The sequence below is a fragment of the Drosophila kikkawai genome, chromosome 3R, assembly GCF_030179895.1.
Source record: "Drosophila kikkawai strain 14028-0561.14 chromosome 3R, DkikHiC1v2, whole genome shotgun sequence".
In the NCBI taxonomy this organism is placed as follows: domain Eukaryota; kingdom Metazoa; phylum Arthropoda; class Insecta; order Diptera; family Drosophilidae; genus Drosophila; species Drosophila kikkawai.
Window position 1 is genome coordinate 28130898 of NC_091731.1, and position 20375 is coordinate 28151272.

General features: G+C 48.4%; 1 protein-coding gene across 3 annotated transcripts in view; it reads right to left on the reverse strand.

Moving 5' to 3' along the window:
* Positions 1-3207: 3207 nt before the first annotated feature.
* htt (huntingtin) overlaps positions 3208-20375 on the reverse strand; it is a 37870-nt gene continuing 20702 nt past the window's right edge. For 2 of the 3 annotated variants that reach the window (XM_070287548.1, XM_017176108.3), the window contains 14 exons: positions 18578-19273; positions 17829-17996; positions 17449-17738; positions 16943-17024; positions 15938-16828; positions 15669-15865; positions 13625-13873; positions 12416-12752; positions 12028-12165; positions 11494-11756; positions 10061-10235; positions 8635-8884; positions 5174-5442; positions 3208-4322 (listed from right to left, as the gene is read on the reverse strand). In XM_070287548.1, the coding sequence (XP_070143649.1) occupies positions 3939-4322; positions 5174-5442; positions 8635-8884; positions 10061-10235; positions 11494-11756; positions 12028-12165; positions 12416-12752; positions 13625-13873; positions 15669-15865; positions 15938-16828; positions 16943-17024; positions 17449-17738; positions 17829-17996; positions 18578-19273 (4389 nt within the window). In that variant the 3' untranslated portion in view covers positions 3208-3938. Of the gene's footprint in view, positions 4323-4381; positions 5114-5173; positions 5443-8634; positions 8885-10060; positions 10236-11493; positions 11757-12027; positions 12166-12415; positions 12753-13624; positions 13874-15668; positions 15866-15937; positions 16829-16942; positions 17025-17448; positions 17739-17828; positions 17997-18577; positions 19274-20375 lie in introns of those variants that run through there. The other variant, XM_070287547.1, reaches the window with a different exon arrangement.

Genomic DNA, 20375 nt, shown 5'->3' on the forward strand with positions numbered 1-20375 from the left:
GCCATCGATATCGAGAGAAGGGAGGTAACTGCCTCCTGCCTGCTGCATTTGTGCAATCACTCGAACTCGCATTCATTTGCACAGCCACTCAGGCATTCATTTATTCTAAGGCCCCGTGCTCCTCAGCCGCCGGAGACCCCACTCGGAGTCTACATTGGTGCGCAGCCACAGGTAAGTCAACAAGGAATGCAAATTTTTTGTTCTGCGAATTTGATTTTTACATGTACATATATTTATACTATTAGGAGGAGATCGTAGGGTTTATAATTTTTGAAATAAACTGTATAAAAATTAACACCGGGAGGAAGCTAATTCTGAAATCTGAAGTTGGTATACCTTTAAAAACGAACAAAATCAAGACGAAAATGAATTAGTTTCTATTTGGAAAACTTGTCTATGTTAGTTCTTATAAGTTTATGAAAACTGCATACAAAATTATTAATATTTAATATAAAATTGATAATTTAGTCAATTTTCGAAAATTTATATGACAATTAAAGCTTAAATTATAATTATAGTACCCTGCAAGGGTGCAATAAAGTTTTAAAGAAATTGTGAAGCAGTGAATGGAACAGCCATTCCCCTCTTTGGTGTGAAAGTACTCCTCGTGAGGTATGTGCTCCACCGATTAAGTCCTGACTTTGGCAGCAGGCTCAAGATGCTGATTGCATTTCGCTCAGCGCTGGCGACTGACCGGAATTAATTATGCGTTGTCCATCTCGCGGATCTCTTCCATTAAGAGGCGAACGCACAGGCGGGGTCCGCGTATTGGCTGAAACACTGCCGCCAAGTGGAGCCACCACGCGCACTTTTGCATAATTTATTCAATTTTAATAAGCGGGCCCCGTCGTCTAGTGTCGAGGCGTTGCTTTTTACACCAGGTAACGTAATTAATGCGTATCAGTCGCTGACAGGTTCCTCTTCGGCTCGTTGGCAATGTAATCAAAATTTCAAATGAGCTTCGAGGAGGCTCAGGCTGGAGGAGGAGGGTGAGCAAAAGAGGAGCGGCACGAGGACCCTGCTCCAAGTTGGCCTGCAAAATGAGGCGGGAAAATCAATGGATCGATTCGATTTGGTTGCGAGGAGCAGGAAGTTGGCGAAATAAAGCTAAAAGCAACTATTGGCGCCATAAAAGCGCACGCTTCGCTGGCCGAACTTGCTTGGCTTTCCCTTGTTTTCCTTGGCAAGGACAAAGCATTTCAACGCCAAACAAATAGCCAAACAATAACGCCAAAGCCGAGAACAACAGCAGCAACTACAGCGACGGCTGCTTATGCCGCTGACATTATCATAATAACAATAATCATAACTGTGAGTGTAACAGTTGTTGCTCCCTTCTCCCGCTCGGAGCCTCCTTAAAGCCATCCGAGTATTAAGAAATTGCGGTACATCCCGTTGTGTTTGCTGCATACCAAGCAGTTACCGTTACGTGGGCGTGCGGGAACGGAATGGAATCGGAACCGGAATCGGAAGCAGAGACTGTTACACTACTGACCTAGTCTCTAGCCAGTGACAGAGAGAGAGAGAGAGAGAGAGCGGCTAGCTTAAGAGAGGGTGGTAATAAAGAGAGCCACTCCGAATCGTGGTGAGTTCAGGGTTAACAGCTACAGAGAGCCAGGGAACTTGTGAAAAGGGAACACGCTGCCGGCTCGGTGTTCCATGTTCCTAGTGTTTCCCTGCCGAAGGTGGCTGTGTGCATCCTTTCATGGCCTGGCCACCGGGGCGTATACTTGATACCTGCGCTCGGTCACTCACTTGCCACCGACTAATCCATGGGCGGCAAAGATGGGAACGGGAAGTGGCACAATCTGTGCCCGAGCCCGTTTTGGCCAAATGAAGCGTAACCAAATGCTGATAGCCGAAATGTTGCAGTTTATGACCCAGGCGGCAAGAAGTGGCCAAATTGCCTCTTGGCCTGCGTCGGCTTAATGGCGACGGCGACGGCGACAATGGGCACATTGTCTTGACACTGAATATCAGTGGAATGGAGTAGCAGCAGGGCGTGGGAGGGCGAGGCCCCTCAAGACGGAGACACTGAGGCACGCCCACGATTGCATAATGCGGTCGGTCGCGCGCCAAAAAGCAGAAAAACAACTTTGAACAGCTTTGCAGTTCATTTCAGTGTGTGTGCTGCAACTTCCTTCTTTTTCGCCGGCTTTTTGTCGTTTCGCGTTGAACTGGCAAATTTCCGGCAAGCTTTGCATGCACACAAAGCCACCTTCCGTCCCTGTCGAGCGCACAACCAGCACACCATACCCATACACATGCCCGCACACACTCGAATCGAAAGTTTATCTGTCAAATTCGGCATACAAACACAAAGGAGTAACGCACCAAACGGATTTTCATACTCTGCAGATGAGGTATACCCAAACTTTGGTTTCTTTATAGAAATGTTCTTGGAAATTAAATCTATTGACTGAATATAATGATAATTAGCCTTTGGATACAGGAATATAAAATATAAAGCTAAGTTTAGTTAGGCAAGGAAATAATATTTATGCCCTTAAAAACCCTTAAACACTTTCCTAAATAACCAAATCAGAGTTTAAAAAAGCCATAACTAGGTCTACAAATCTTTCATTTTTATACGGAAAACTGGCTAGAAAGACTCGCTTGTTAATGCTAATCAAGAATATATATGATTTATAGGGTTGGAAATGACTCCATCACTGCTTTGCAAGCTTCGGACTAAAATTATATTACCCTAAAAGGGCTTACTAGTAATCCTGCAGTACAGATTAAAAGTTCATTAACTCTTTTTACCACACAGAATCTCCATAATCTCCCAATGACAGCACTCAATAAAAACAGCTTCTACAAATACCAATTTTTCATTAAAACAAAGCCAGAAGAGACCCGTGCATAATTTTAAGGGCATCTGATATTCAAGCTAAACCCGGTTAGCTTACTACTTTTTTTTCCAGTCGAGCACTTCTTCGATAGTTCGAGGAAGAAACATTTTGTCAACTTTAATGCGCTTTGTTGTTAAGATGGCAAAACGAAGAGAACGCACAAGAGCCCCGTTACATGTGCCAGCGCAGGTAAAAGCGCAAAAGTTCGAACCGATTTGCATATAGTTCGGTAATCCAAAAACGAATTTCTCGGTTAGTTGGCAAAGTACTTGGCCCGGCTTTTATGCATTTTAAAAATCAGATATCGAAGCTCCATTCCCTGAAGTGATAGTGCTCGAGAGATTGCTTATAATTTGTGATTTTATTTCGTTAAACAATATGGTTGTTACATTGATTACAATTGGAATACACAAGTGGGTAAGGTTAGGGGTTGCATAATGGAATTTTTAAGTAATTTTGATTAGGAATTAGCCGGCAATTGGTTAAGCCGCTAATGTTCACCAGCGTCCTTTGGCGAGGTTCGTTTACCCTTTTGCCTGGCAAGCGGCGTTGTCATAATAAATAAATGATAAACTTTACCAAAAACTGACAAGAACATAATTTCCGTGAGCGTCCGTTGGCCGTCTGCTGGTCCTGGCCCTCGGTCCTTGTCGAAAGCCACGGGAATTAATTGCGGGTCGCTCTCCTCCTGGTGGCCTCGTTAAACTTTCGACCAGATTGGGGAAGTCGGGGTGGCGTACATTCGTTTGCAATAATTTAAATATTAGTTACACATAATGTAAAGCATAAATTAATTTCGAATTCGCCAACTATTAAAAAACTTTTCGTTCTCTTTCGCCGCGAAGAAGGGCCGCCATGTCCGGCATCCGCTCAAACTTTCTCCGCAGCTCGGGGCAATTAGTTATTCACGCTTGCGCTTGTCTTTGGAGCAAGTTTGGCCGCTGCCCAGACCTGCATTTTCTTTCCGCCCCTTTCTGCAATTGGAATTAAACGTTAGATAAATATTCGCTCTCGGCGAGCACTCCAATGATTATATGGTATCGCTATCGCTATCACTATCGCTTTCGCATCGCTGCCACAGGCTCACAGCCGCTGCAGCATCCTGCCGTAGACTTGACTCCGCTCAAAGCTGCTGAAGGCCTCGCGGAAGCGCTCCCGCTGCTCGCCACTCAATTTCGCATGGAAATCTTGTGCAGCTGTCACGAACAATGCAATTTCGTGTTGACCCAATTTTCGGGCCGTCGCTGATGCCGCCGCTGTGCCTGTTGTCGCCGTGTTGGCCGCCCCGATGCCGAGCACCAGCGGAAATAGTTTAATCAAATGCAGATTTATGGAGGCGGATAAAAAGATGACGCTGAGACCCCAGACACCTTGCTGCTCCGGCTGGGCCAGGAACGTTGGCAGTGTGCAGATCAGCCAGTCCTGGAGCATCTGCAGGTAGGACGAGTCAATGGCAGAGCGAAATACCTGGAGAGAGGGGAAGAGAGAACGGGTTAGTGAGTGGCTGGAAACGAAATGCTTAAATAAAAGCCAGGCCATGCCGACAATACGGAAATTAAATTTTATTGCGCTGCTCCAAAGGGTGCGTTCTTGGGGGCCACAAAAGTCGGGGCAGCATACTTTGTGGCAGAAAGTTGGCTAATGAAATTCCGCAGCCTGGGAATCCGGGCCGCACCGGCGGGGCCGCCTGCAAATGACAGTGCAAATTGTGGCGCTCCGGGATCCCAGGTAAGAGGTTCCAGCTTCCAGCTTCCAGCATTCAATGCCCAATCCCTGGGTGAGTGCCGAGCTTGGTTTTATTAATTTCCATGCACGCACCGCACCCACTGGGTAACCTTGAACTTAATGAAAACATTTTATGGCACCACAGTGGTCCGGTCACAGTCGGAGGCGGCGGCGTCTCTGGTTCACATTGACCCACATACTCGTCGTCCCGGCACTCGCACCTGCCGCTGGACAGGGGCCAAGCGGTAGCCATGAATTCCATTAATTTTCAAGCTGCCAAAAATTCCACAGACGCACACGCACACATGTGGTGGGCCTGGGCCCAAAGGCAGTTGGCAGTTGGCAGATGGCAGCTGGCGGCAAGTATTTTACCCTTTCGACTTGCGGCCAGGCCAAACATTAGCGCTGCATTGGCCCCATTCCGTTCCGGTCTCCAGGCACAGACCGGGGAAGGATTTGGGGGCTGGGCACATGAGCCAGGACTCGTAAAATGAACCCTACACATGAATTCATTCAGAGCCACGCACGGCTGCCTGCAGGGCAGTGGACAGCGTCTTTACCTTTACTTTGCTAGATCTTTGGCTACCACTCACCTGATACACAATCATGGCAATAACATCGCCGTGCGGTTGATTTATGGCCAGAAACTCCTTTATGACCTTCGTCAATATTTCATTCGGTGGCACTAAATCACGAATAATTTGGCACAGCACTTGTCCATAAATCCAGGCGGCATCTCGAGTCGATGATTTAATACAATGCAAAAGTATATCGACTTTGTCGTTTTGCTGGGCGATTATCTCCGGATCGTCCTGGACAATGCCGTTCGACAGCTCCGTGTTTTCCAGTTGGGCAGCAGAACCTGCAGGTAGGGACCAAAAAACGTATAAGTCACCGGAAAATTGCGCAGGGTAGAGGCGAGGAGAAGAAAGTGAAACTTTCTAATTAACAAAGCAGCCTTCAAGGCACATGCCGATGGCCATTATTCACATGCTTGCGGTCCTTCACACGCCACTGCTGTCACTGCCTGCGTTTCGCCCCTCTCCCCCCCGAATCACCAGAATCTCGTCTTTCACGTTTCCTCTTCCCGGTAACGAGCGAATCCCCAGGACACACACGTCCATAAATTTGCATTTAAATTTTATGGATTTTTCGGTAGCTCGACGCTTTGAGTTTAACTTTCTCCCCTGACCATCAAATTGAAAACTAAACAAAAAAAAACTAAAGCAACTCTCGAGCATTAAACGCCACACAGCTATAGATTAGACTTGTTCGATTAAATCCGGCAACGGGAGGTGGGTAGCCAAATAAATGTGCGTACCTTAGTCTCGGCCAGGTGAAAAATGATGGCAACCGGAGAGAACGCTGAAAGCCGCAGCCCTGGCTGCTTAGTGTGGTTTAGCGGCATCGAATTATTTACAATGCGAGCGACCGATTCACCTTGCCACCCTCCCCTCGTCCCTACACCCCCCTAAAGGAGCAGCCCACATCCCTTAACCCAACTGAGCGCCGCCTTTTGGCCGCGCCAACTTTGGCTTTGGCCTTTGTTTTGCAGCTTAACATTCTTGGTCGTGGCTGTTGGCCTGCGGGCAGCTTGTTTGGCTGGCTGTTGCCAATTTTGGCATTGTTGTTGCTGGCTTTGAATGGGGATGAAGTATGGTCAAATATGGAGGCTACACGGCGTGGGGGTTTTTGGCGGCATTGCCCGGCGCCTGGCCACAATTATGCGCGCCACAATTGCCGCAGGCAATGCACGGCGAAAATAAGAAAACCTAACAAAACTCTAAAATTCGTTAAGCAAAAGTGTGCTGGTGCAAAAAAAAAAAGCAATGAAATATGTAGAAGAGAAGAGCAAACACAGAAGCCAACATGAATCAAGGAAACGGAGGTCATTCTTACGAATATTGAATACCCATTCATTATTTTCTGATCATAAAATAGCAAGAAGTCCAGTCGTTCTATCAGGTCTTGGATGATGATGATTTGTTAAGTAAATTATATATCTAGTATATACATTAAGGGGTCTCCTTCTGCGTCGTTGTCTTCCGGTTTCGAACCATTTTCCCTAACCGACTGACCAATATGACCGCAAATATTTATTATTGCGTTTTGCAACTTTGAGGGGGAAACATATAAACGCTTTTTTCGACTTTCCCTGTTCTCCTGCTTCTCTGTTTTTATTAAGCTTTGCTTTTCGTCCGTTTTTTCTTTTTTCCTTTTTTTTTGCTGGGCAACCTGTATTGTCTTCGGCGACGCGGTCTTTTGTTTATTTTCTCGTGGAGCCCCCCACAACTCTTTAAAAAAGAAAGCAAGCAAGCGGAAAAAGAGCAAAAAAGCGTGCCCAGCAATGGCCAACTTCCGCCAGGATGCGTCCGTTAGTTGGGACCCCCAGCCTGGATTCAGTGCCGTTTTGCGTATACGAGATTTGTGTGTTGGCAGGGCCCAAAATCGAGGCAGTTGCCGCCATTTAGTGGGCGAAGCAAGCATCGCGAATGGGCTGCTACACAAACATTGACATTTCTCAAAGGATTTGCAAGCTGTGGCCATGGCGAAAGGGACTCAGCAGTCGGCAATCCTGTGCCGCTGACAAAGTGCACGGCAAACACACAAGGCTCCGCCAACGCACTTTCAACTACGCATGCATCCTGCCGCGGCCATTCCTCGACATATTTGTGGAACGACTTGCATAATTTCTGGCCAGGAATGGCCCTACACGGCAGGTTGGAAACGCCACTCTGTACACATTCCACTGCTCTTAGAAAGTACAGGTAAAGGCAAGGAATAACGAAGGGAAATCTTCTCTGCTATTGCTAGTCTTAAAATGGTTGACGGCTGTTTTTTCTTGTCTAAAGAGAATCAGTTGGAAAACAAAGTGGAGTAAAGGAAATCGATTGGCTTAGCTTTTGAAATGAAAGGAGACTGAGAGGATTACGTTTGACCCGTATCGAGGCGATTTTCATATGCACCTGAGCGTGTCGACCTAAACAACAGTCCTGGCTAATGAACTAAACAAGGATGAGCACTCATGTGGCCTAAGCTGCAGTAATGCCGGGACAACTGTATATCTTACAGTAGCTTCTCTAAGTTAGTTATTTGAATTGAAGAGAGTTTCTTCAATGCAATTTTTTAATTTCCTTATAAACAAGAGTAGTTGTTGCAGGACACCAAATATCATTGGGACAACCCCTATTTAACTTAAAAAAATACAATATTGTGCCCTTAAAATTCGCCAAACTAACATTTTAGCATAAGGGAAATTAGCACATGACAGGAGCTGCTGGCTGCCTGGGAGTGTGTGCGACAGTGGAAACGATAATAATTGTCCTGGAATTGCGCTAATAACGGCAACAGGGATAATTGCTGGCCAGCGGCAGCCGAGATACGCGCCGAGCAGGAGCAGCGGGAACCCAGGAGCAACAGTCGGCGGTGTGTGTTGGCCGGCGACAGCAATTAGCCTTTCGCTGGCAAGGGCACAGAATGGCAGTGCATTCATGGCCATAATGATCAGCGCCAAACTGTTGACCCGCAAAACACACAAAGTGCGCCACGGCCAGCTACGCATTTAAAATCTGACATCGGACATTGCACACAAAACGCAGAACACAGGACAACGGGCGCGGTCGTGGCAGCAGCCAAATAAAGGATATTGGGCGCGTAAAGAGAATATAGTACACTTGGTCGGAGTGCGGACTAATGTCGTCCTGTCAGGGGAGTCTCTTTAAAGTTCTGTGTGTATTTGAAATTGGGAATTTCAGCTCGCCATTTCCATTTCCACATCCCCCAAAACGCACTCAATTGTCTCTGTCTCGCCCCTAGTCTTTGTCCCTCCTCCTGGATCTCCCTCCGTCCTTTGTGCAATTTTCTTATAACAACAGAACCCATTCGCGGCCCATGCGGCATTAAATGAAATTACAAAATATTTCTGTTACTCCCCTGCCAGCCCCCTCCTCGATTTCCCTTTGCGTTCGTTCGTGTTCTCCCTTATTTGATCTTGGTATTATTTTTGTTATTTCCTTTGTGCCAACCCCCCGAACCCCAAATATTGAATACTCACCCACATACATGCAGGACAAAAGCAATTTCAATGCCGGAATCGAAAATTTCTCATTTTCCATTTTCAGCAATTCGAGTGCAAGTTTTTCAATTTTATGTCGCATCTGCGGTGTGACCACGACTCCGACTCCGGCCTCGGCTCCTGCTGCTGCTCCTACTCCAATTCCAGCTCCGGCGACTGCCGCCTCCCTTCCAGTAGGCTGGGCACCACGCGAAGGCACTCTACTATTGACCACCATGCGCTCCAGGCCCTGGGCAGAGACAAAGAGATAAATAAATACAATAAGCAATATATTCGCGGGACGTTGGAGGGGGTGGCGGGGCGAAGGACATCTCATAGAAATAGCAGGGAGGCGGCTCTCGATTCGCTTTTGAATTTTTATCATTGCATACTTAAGTGGGTTTTTCAGTAATGGCCACGCTAATTGAGTGGCAAATTGTTATTGTTATGGCCGCTGTTGTCGCTGCGCGCCATTGCGCTTTCTCCCGCTTATTCCGAACTCTGCCTCCTCTATTGGCCGTGATTCGGATCCCGACTGCGGCCATCAAAGCAAAAGGCAGGCAACAACAAGGACATGGCCAGCAAGAGCCACAACAACAGCCACAGCGACAGCAACAAAATGGTACAATTGAATTGCGTGCAAATTTCATAAATTGCTTAAAAAGTCGAATTTAATTTTCGTCCGAACATCGCCCGGAAGTATGCAGTGCAAAAACAGTTTTTAATTACTTGCCGCGCTCACTCGCCATACTCGTAAACTGCAATTAAAATCTCAGCTCTATATTAAATGCCGGCAAATTACGTCCGCCAATTGAGGAATTTCTTTATACTATACTATACCATATAGCATATATGGTATGTTTATGGCGAACGCAACACACCCACTCTGCAACCCTTTTCATTACGTTCAATTTGGCAACGGGCTGCAATTGACCCGCGACACGTGCGAGCTCCGGTCTGGCCAATAAACATTTCGGCTTTTGCTCCCCTGCTGCCATTCGTTTTTTGGCAGCGCCTCCTTCAGTTATGACAGCGCCGGTTCTGGGGCTTTTTCTGTTCGGGGTTTTGGCGGGGGTTCGCCGCTGGCATGACAGCTCGGTCCGCTTTGAAAATTGTCAATCAAAAAACCAATTAAGCGCAACGTGGGTATCCCCGGCTAAGCCGAACAAGTCACGGCTGGGGGCCAGAGAGCTGCGAGCTAGGAGCCCGGCGGAGGATGGGCAGCAGATTGCTCAGCGTTTACTCCGGTCAATGGCAGACGGGCAGGCAAATTTGTGCCCGGCTAGTTGGCTGACAGTTAGTAAGTGGCCTGATGGCGGCTAGACAAGGCTGACAAGCATTTAAGTGGCATGCTAAGTCACTGCGCTTCGCTCTGTTCCCTGCATTCCTTCCATTGCCCCCCATTCCCTCTTGTGGCGGTACTCACATGCAGAACGCAAAGATACAGCTCCTCGTCGGCGGTCGTCTTCAGCAAATTGCTGGCCGCAATGACTGCATTTGACAACAGATGACATTGCGGCACGAATTTCGATGTCCACTCGATCAGGCTGTAATTGAGCGTCCAGACCAGCTTGGTGTGCTCCACGCTGAACTGCAGGGGGCTGAAACGAAAGACCCAGAACGAGGAATAAGTCTAGCGGGTAAAATGTAAAGCGATAGCCTTGATGCACACGGAGCAGCTGCCCGCGGCATATTTCAATCTAAATTAATTAGAAGTCTGATGACCGCAGCATTGCATCCGCCAGGAATGCCAGCCCTTTTCCCCCACTTCCATTTTGGTTTTGGCGCGTAAAATTACAAAATAATTAGTTCGAACGAGGGCACGGGTATGGGTCTGGCCTGCTCGCTGATTAGTTGCCGTGGTCGCTGCCTGCGGATCGGCTGGGCCATCCATTGATTTTATGGCCAGAAGAGCCCTGGAGTTGCAATTTTCGCTGAGGTTTTAGCATGTTGGCTCCGCACACGCTGCGTGTGCCGAATAAATGTTGTGTGCCCTCGTAGGGCAGCGGGGCAATTTGAATTATTTCTTTCAAGGTTGCACCTCATCGAACTTAAAATTTAAATCTTGGCGCGTTTTCAGGACTTGTCGGTAGCAACGCAAAACAAACTTTCGGCGCGGTCGAAGCACAGCATATGAAATTCCATCAGAAGCCGCAAACGAGGAGGAGGAGGAGCAGCTGCTCAACCAATAATTAGAATTCGCTGGCGAGCGCAAACAACAGCACAACACCATAGCACCATTGATCAGGGCCGGGAGTGCTGCGGGTGCGCTTGACTTTGGAAAATCTATCGAAAGCAGCAGAGCAAAGTTTCAATGGCCATGGTTCATCGATGTTCTGCACGTTGTCGAGTTAGAGCAACTTCCTCTGCTGGCATATCCCTTACAGAGCGGGCAGAGGGGCCTGGCTGCTTCCGGCGCAGTCCTTGAAAACTTTTTGATAACACCCTAAACAGCAAGGTAGAAGCAGAAGCAGAAACAGAAGCAGCACAAGCAGTAGCATCACCACCACATCAGACCACAGAGCCCAGATGCCGATGAGACGAGGTAACTAATGCGAAATGAGAACTTTTGCCATTAGTGAGTGGATCTGTGGAGCAGATCTAGGCATGGCAGGAGCAGCGGGAGCCCAGCCAGATAGAACACACCCCTCCAGGCCAAGTTGATGAGTTTCAATTCAAGATGGTACCAGGTAAAGCTATTGGTTCTCGAGCATGTTAGACTTTCCGTCTAAGCCGAGCCCTGCAAACGCAACGATAATAACTACCAGATGGATGAGGAGCATATTAATTTCGTAGTGAGGCAAATTACGTTCGACAGACTCTCCTGATTGCGGAGGCCATTGCAGGCCTGGGACTCACCTCTCATCAATGATGCCATGGCGATTGATGTAGCCCACAATTAGGGCTCGCAACAATGTCAGCTCCTCGCTCATTCTGCCCATTGTCGTGTTGGTCTTGCTGCAGCACTCCAGCAGGCAGAGCAGCCCCTGCAGCGTGGCGATGCGTATGAAGCCGTGCGTGCTCTTCAAGTAGACGTTGCCAATCAGGGAGCACAGTGCCTGCAGTTCGCCCAGGCTGGGTATGAGGAGGGCCTGACTGCGGCACAGTAAGTAGATTATGTGCTGGAGAATGCAGAGAACATTAGCATCGAAAACAATAGAAAATGGCAAAGAAATACACTGAAAACTATATAATATATTAAAATATTAAATATTTAAAATTTAAAGGTTCTAAATAAAAGTAAATAAATGAAAGAGGTAGTTTTTTTAACCCTTTCTGTAGATAACTTAATTTTTAATCATAAAAAGTAAGAAATAAGGAGAAGCACTTGCAAATATTGTTGAAATATTTATATTTCTTTCACTGCATTTATTCCAAGTGCAGTTTACTTACCTGATGTGAAATTGTATCATCCATGGCCACTTGCTCCTGCAGTTTAAGGCAACGCTCTTTAATCCACTTGATGTGGTCGCGACTCTCGCAGATCTCGCAAAACTTTACCAAATTGGGCAGCACTAGCATGTGATTCAGCTGTCAGTCCGACCAGAAATAGAAACAGGAAGAGGAAATTGCGAAAGAGTTATGGCAAGTTGCAGTTGCAAAATTAAATCAGTGCCAAATCAAGAGTCACGCCGCCAGCCCCCAAGGATCGCTCATACGCACTGGCTGCCCTGACAGCCTGAATGCAAGGCCTATGCCCGTGTGCGACGAGTGCAGGCAATGCGCGGGACGTGACAGTCGCAAAAGTTTGACAGGCGGCCGAACTCGCCGGCGGACTTACCTCGATCATCTGCTGCAGTACGTCAAAGACCAGCTGCGTGCTGCTGCGAAAGTCAATTCCCGACAGCTGCGTAAAATGGCGATAGTTGCGCATTGCCATGTCAGGCACATCCGAATCGCAGGACTGCTTAATGTCTGAGGCCGCCTCCTCTCCCGTTCCCATGCCCCCGCCCGCATGGGCCTCCATCTGGGCCCAGCTGAAATTGAGATCGTATTGATTGGCCGCAAAGGTGCGTGTGCCAATCACATTGTCGTGGGCCAGCTGCCGCTCCAGATTGGGCTGATAGAAGACACTGCACGCGTCCACCAGCAGCTGCACCTTGTGCAGTTTCTTCAGGCTGCGGGCAATAAAAAAAACGAGTTCAAAACTGATGGATGTATGGGAAAAACGTCGGGTTGTCCGGGGCGATAAGGCGGGCCCTGTTAAATAACGTATACGCACTGTTGACGGGGCAACAAGAAAGGCTGGGGAAGCTACACACATATTTGCTTGTAATTAAAAACAAATTTATAAAGTCAACATTGGAGCAAGTATTTGCCAGAGAGTCTCGTGTTACCCAGCAGCAACAGCAGCATCGTATATAAAAGCAATCTCTGGTCAGCTAATTCGAAAAATATGTGTGCTCCACAAATTTCCTAGGGGTTGTCAACAGAGTTTTTGATATTTCAGCTACGTTCGGTGCTTGGCTTTTTTACTGCCAGCTCTCTGCTGGCAATTGAATCGCGTCGACCACGAGACATGAAAAAAGAGTTTGGCACTCGTTAACTTTTAAAATTGTTTTCATAATTCATGTGCTCACGTCACGCCATATATGCAATATCGTGGTCGCTCCGACAAAGACTTTTTGTCGCTTTTAATTAAAAGCGCAGACATTGTAAAAGCATCCGAAAACTTGTTCACCAAATTGTTTTTGGCCGCTCCCATGTTAACAAATTAGTTGTGCATTTAAAGTTGAAGGTTTTTTTCGGACGGACGGAGGGACGATATAATATGAGCACAACAAAATCAGGACCTACACGCTCATTCACAGACTCAACTTTTGCCGTTCGCATTTAATTTGTACTTTTTGCCATTTACACATTAAAAACTTTTCCCACTGCGCTCTGAATTTTAATTTTCATAAATTTCTGCCTGGCTGTGTGGCAACAACAAGCACGCTATCCAGGGGAGCACCACCATCGTCCAACGGGAAGAGGAACAAGAACTCACCTAATGCTGTCACAAGTGATGCGCTGCCAGCGAGTCGTGTGATGGAACTGTCCATTGGCCTGGCCCACAATGGGAAAAGTTTTGTACGTCATTAAAAGTTCGAGGATGGCCTGCAGGCAGACCTGCTTGATCTGGAACTGCTCCTGCTGATCGACCATGTGCTCGTCGTACAGCTGGTTGATCAGCAGCAGGCAGGTCATGAAGTATTCCTCGAACTGCTGCCGTGTGGTGAAGCCCAATATTGAGAGCCTGCAACCGAGAATAGACGAAAGTGGCTATAAGTGTCAATTTAATTACCGGAAGCAGGGCGTGAGAGTGTGTGAGTGTGTATGTAATTAATTGGAAATTGAAATTTCTGCATAAAATGTTTTCAGCAAATGCTTGAAATTTTAATTCAATTAGTCCGGTCTCTTGAAATATTTAAAATATGCAATATATGTACATATAGGTATGCATGTAGGAGGCCTAAAATGTCAATTAGTCTTCGATTACTTTAGGCCGGAGCCAGTGATGCAGCAGTAGTAGCAGCAGCTCCATCCAGTGGAGCCCGGGGTGCTGCATCGTAGTGGTTTCTGTGCAATTAGCAACAATGTTTCTGGAGCTAAAGGCAGCCGTCCGCATCCGCATCCGCATCCACATCCACATCCTGATCCATATCCCTGCGTGACGTGCCTTTTGTTGGCAGCCATCTGCAACACGCACACATGCATTTATCTCACTTTGCTGCTCATAATTTGTTTATATCGCTCGCTGCCTCGACGGCGGTTCTTCCTGCCGTGCTGCTGTCTTTTAGCCAGCTCTTAGCCCCCAACCGGCGGCTTTTAGCCCAGCCCCCTTTGGCAAAAATGCATGTCTATGCTGATGCTGATGCTGTTGCCGTCGCCATTGCTGTTGCTGTTGCTGCTGGTGATGCTGATGCTGATCCTGCACAGAGTTTCGTCTAATAGAGTTGTTGATGTTCCGCTCCGTCAGCCCTTTGGGGGATTTTGTCGTTATCATCCTCGCAGCCTTCCTCGCTGCGCTGAGCTGCTTGCCAGCATCCCTGCTGATGTGGTTTTGATGTTTGCGCTCTTGTCGGTCCGCCAACAGCCAAAAATGGATTGGCTCAGTGGCGCGGGCTGGGATGCCAAAGTGCGAGAGTGCCTGCGAGTTGGAGTTTGAGTGCAAGTATGCATACTTTGCGGGAAGTCAAGTTTCAGGCCATGGACATCTAGTCGTGTACAATTATTCCGCCCAATTCCTGGCTGATGACGATTCAGCATCAGCTTTCGGCTGACAGCGTAATGATGACGACTGCCATCGAAACAATGGAACAGCAATGGCCATACCGGCGTGCCGGGGAGCCTGTCAAGTGACAAGGACGAGGCAAACAAGCCAAGGACAATGACGATGACAATGAAGTCTTACGGCTCGCACTCCTACATACATATACATACATATGTGTGTGAGTGTGGGTTGTTTGCGTGCTTGTGTTTGTAATAGAACAACAGGATGTTGATGTTTCCAGTTGCGGTTTAGCCATACTCGTTGCCGTCGCAGTCCTCATCATCGCTCCATGTAGCTGCCATGCGCTCGTCAACGCTGTCAGAGCATTGTCAGCAACTTTGTTGTTGTTGCTGTTGCTGCCGGACACAATGACAACGACAGGAGCGACACCAAGACCAGCAACAGCCGCAGTAGGAGCAGCAGGAGGATGAGCAGCAAACACAATGCATCAGAGCCTGGTCAGTTGATAAGGGAAGCGACAGTTGACCAGTCGGACAATGGCGCCTAAGGGGCAAGGTGACGAAATCATAACCCGACGGGTTTAACACGGAACCTCGAAAATAAGCTGATTTAATTAGGTAGATATTAGGATATTCCTCGAGCTCTATAGGAGGATGCTTTGCCTTATTTGGTGTTTAATTAAGGCTGTGGCTTCTAAATAATAGTGGACAGTAATAAGGATAAACTGAATATTCCCTTCATTGGAAATTTATCGGAGGGGCGCAGCCTTAAATTTAATCACTCTCCTCGAGGTACATTCCTCCTTCTCACAACTCACCGCTTGACAAATTGTCGCAGGATATCCACATCGCTCAGACTGTCCACGGGTATGGTGGGCAACTTGCCATCGGCCTGTTGCTTCTGCTGCTGCAGCTGTTCCTCTGGCTGCTGCTGGATAAGCTCGGGCGGAGTCACCGCGTAGGCATAAAAGTGATGTGTGCGTAGCAGCGAAGTACCAATGGAGGCCACCAGCGACTGGAGGAGAGGAAAGGGAAAATAAAGAGACTGGGTCAGCCTGACAAATGACCAGCCCCCAATGTCACTTACCAATGGTACTTGGACCTGGGCCAGTTCCTGGCCCACAAACTGCAGACGAGCATCCTCGCCGCCTGCCAAGACCCTGCAGTTGTCCAGAGACTCGATATCAATTTGCGTTTCAATCAATTTTGCCAGGAAAATCGCCTGCGGTGCTGGTCCCTTGAACGCGCTACCGCCTCTGTCCAGCCGATGTCGCTGATAGAAAATGGTATCCTGGAGAATGCAGCGAGCCACCGAGCCCAGAAGCTCGAGCAGCTCGCACCGCAGTCCGGCATCCGAACAGGCATTTAACTCCCTCCAGACGGGCGGTTGCAGCAGGAGTGCATCCACGGTGGCCAGCAGCACGCCCAGGGCGTCTTGTTCCGAGTCCTGTCGCGTTGGCTTGGCCAAAATCTGCTTGGCCGCCCCGGCCAGCCAGCCGAGGTAGGCCATCAACGGCGGCAGATGCTCCTGGCGCAGCAGGTGTTCGCCCACGAACTTCTCCATCAGCCGGGCATCTATGTAAATGAGCGCCTTTTTTTCCACATTCCGTATACAGGCCATCAACGTGGCCACCGCCCGGGCCACATCCAGCTGCACGACGGTGGGTGGTGCCCGGGATTCGGACGCCGTTATCGAAACCACTTTCGCCAGGAGCAAGGAGCAGGACACTCGTGCCAGCGGCGGCGGTTGCATGTAGTTGATGTGCGGTGCATGTTGGATGCACTTCTGCTGAAAGTCGGACAGCATAGCGGTTAGGGAGCCAGCGATGGCGTGGCGCAATAGCCGAGCCTCCTGCTCGGCCCCCAGACTCCGGAGCAGGCGGTTGAGCTTTGGCTCCGACTGGATCTCCAGGAGGAGAAGCATCAGTTGTTTCTGCTGTTGCGGGGCATCCGCATGTTGGGTGGCGAACCTGATTAGCTGGGAGTCGTCAAAGGAGGAGGACATTGGAAATGGAATGGGGGAAATGGAAAAGGAAAAAACAACAAATTAGCTGTGGCAGTGCCATAATGGCCAAGTGCTTGTCCCATTTACCTCCGCAAAGAGCCAGCTCTCATCAATTATGCGCGACGGCGTTGCAGTCTCATTGTCCTGGCGGCACTCCAAGTCCTTTAGCCTGCGATGCGGAGCAATGAAACATAAATAAAGGCATCAAGGGATAATGAGAGAGTCTGCTGATCCGAACTTGGAGCACTCTTCGGCTTGCTTTTAGTGGGTGCTCAGGTTTCAAGGAAAGGTAGCAACATTCAAAAGGGTGCGTCGATATGAAAGCTTTGTTTTATAGTACATATTACATTTTGAAATGTAGGAAATTATTTTCTTTTTTCAGATTTTTATAGAGATTTCTTACGATTATTCAGATTTAAAATTTGTAGATTTGTAGACAGATTTCCTACGATTCAGATTTAAAACCAATTCAAAATGACTAAATATAAAGACTTTCCATCTTTACAAAGCGACCCACCCTAGCTTAAATCTATGTAATCATCTGAATATAAATTGGCATGCTTTCGATGAATAATTGCAAGGGTATTACTTACAGCAGCGTTCGCAGGGCGTCCTGGTCCTCGCCCCCGGCCAGGTCTCCCTCCACGAGCCGTTCGTAGATGTCGTTCCTGGCGACAGGCCCGCTCTGGGCGGTCAGTCGCCGCGCCATCCGCTCCATGGGCAGCTGCAGCGAGCGCTGTCCGTCGTGCAGCTGGTGCAGGCGACTCAACAACTGCAGGGCCTGCAGCACGGGCCCAGCATCTCCTCCGGCGTCTCCCGAGGCATTTTGTTCCGCGGACTCACAAAGACGTCCCAATAGCCGAAGGACGATGCGGATGGATTGCTGCATGGGCGAGAGAAGCAGGACGCATGAAGGGACACTCACAAAAGCTGGGGAGCTGGCTTTGTTATGCAAAAGTCTTTCGCAACTTACCCGGCTCAAGCGATGCGCGTTCTGGAGCAGAGCCACCTGCAGTAATGAGCCGCACTCGGGGCGCTCTTGGCACAGCTCGCAGAGGAATTCCAAGTGGTCAGCAATTAGGAAATTCAGATACCTGCCGTCGAACAGCCGGCGCACTTGTTGCGCACTCCAGTCGCAGCCCTGCAATTAGTGGACAATTGTGATTTGGTCCGGGCGCGGGCCATTAGCCAACAAGTGGCGCATGCTCGAGTGGCAATCAATTAAAATTATGCCCGCCAATGAACCAGTGAACTGTGCTTAAAGTAAGCCGACCGTTTAAAGGCTCTGAGCCGAGAGCCGAGACCGAAAACCGAAAACCCGATGCGGTGAACCGCAAAATTGCGAGTGCGACAACTGTCAGCTGGAAAAATTCGCAGTGTTGTAAATAGCGGGGACATCCGGGAGGAGCTGGAGGGACTGGTGCGGCCCAACACCGGCGTCGTCTGCCAAATTCAAACTAAACTAATGTGTCTGATCCGCCATTACTCCAGCCCACTTCTCTCTACTCATTTGCACAGAGCAAAAATTGAATTTTCGAATTATAAAACATTCTGTAGACATTAGAAGATGAATTCATAATTGTTTTCTTCAAAAGTGGATAATTGGTTTACGTAAAAATAATTATATTATGAAAATATCATCAAATACCAATTAAAATATTGGTAAATATAAATAGTAAATGAATTCTGTTTACTTGTAAGTATTATTTACAGTGCACTTACCACATTGGCGCCACAAACTTCGCGCAACAACGCCCTCTGCAGGTTCCGTTTCAAAGGCAGCTGGGCCGCCTGCCCTAGCAGTACCACCGGCTCCTCCAGCCTCATGGCCAGAGTCAGCCTCATGCAGGCCAGCAGCAAGGCATCCAACGAGCCAGATCCACCCTGGCCGGCGGCACTCATCAACAGCAGGCTGTAGTATTTGCAAAGAAATTCAGACTCGGCCAAAACCAAGCGGAAAACTGATTGAAGTGCATCCTTGTGCCGTGAGCGGCAGCAGACATTGTTCAGGGCATCGACAAAGCGCCCGGCTAGCAGGCAGTAGGCGTGATCCAAAGCAGTTGAGTCTGAGGATGTGGCCCCTCCGAGCAGGGCATCCAGACAGGCGAGCAGCTTCTCACTTAGGACCTTGGCGAAATAGTTAATCTCACTGATGGCTGCACGGCCGGTGGAGGAGGAGGCTGCAGCGGCGGCGGCTCTGGCAGCTGCAGCCGCCGAAGATGTCGATGGCGCCTCGTCCTGCCATGACGGAGGAGTGGCCGATGTGGCGGGCAATAAAGCCTGCAGCCGCCGCTCGGCAGTTGGATTATTTTTCAAATAAAGTTTTATGTGATTCACTAAATAAATTTCCTCGGTCTTCAGGATTACGTTGGCCAGTATAACCATGGCCAGGGCTAAATCACCAAAGTTGCCGACGCTCTGCAAGGAGAAGGGAGAAAGGAGAGGAGTAAGTTCGTTGGCTGATGCTGATGACTCCTTTCGTTGTTGACCGCCAGTGCAGTAAAGTGTGAAACTTTGCATAAATTTGTGTGACAAAGTTGCACCATAGCCAACATCAACATATTTTCCGGCAGTAATTAGAAGGGAGTCCCCGTCAGCAATAGCTTCAACATGCCCATCCTGCACGTGTGTGTCGGACGGACGGCAATTCCATTTGCGCCTCTGTGGTGCCTTTTAAATAAGCTTTTTTCGTGCCTCCTCGAGTCAATGTTTACACGCAGAATGCTATTTAAGTTGCGGCGCAATTTCAATTTCAATTAAAACGCTGCTGCCGTCAACTAGTCACATGCCTGCATCCCATAGCCCACATAAATACGCTTATAAACATGGAAGGCCAAACTTAATTACTCATGCCACCTGAGCGACGGAGACTGCGTAAAAGTCTGTTAATTTCCCTGCCGCCTCCGCTTTTTATGTGTCCAAATTAAATAAACGATAATTAGTTAAAGTTTTTAAGCTTTGCGCATAACTCACAAGTTAAATGAAGTTGAATTTGCCGGCGGCAGTAAAGTGTCAGGTCGCCATTAATACGAACGGATATGGGGAGGTGACTTGGGAGTGACCACCGGCCAACGGCGTTAGACAGGTGGATGCACGGAGTCTTCACATGCAATTGACTGCCTACGACGTCGACAAGTGGGCTCACAAACACACACACCCACCAACCCGAGAGCGCCGGCATCAACACACGCCCGGCTGTGCCAGGGAGACTGTGTAATTAAGTTGGTTTTAACTGTAGCATAACGGTTGACTGGTCTGAACGGGCTAAGTAGTGGGGGGAGGGGGAGATGGGGATGGGAATGAGGAGGAAGGCGTGGCTGCACGAGAAGCTCTAGCTGGCTGGCTGGCTGGCAGGCAGCCCGACAGTTAATGCATGTGTAGCTTAAATGCGCATTAATAGTTGAAAATGTGCGGCGTTGAAGCGTAGGTATTAAAAATGTCACGTATACGACATGTGCCACATTAACTACAGCGCCACATGGATCAGAGCCCGTGTACCCGGGCACTGGCAAACAGTAAC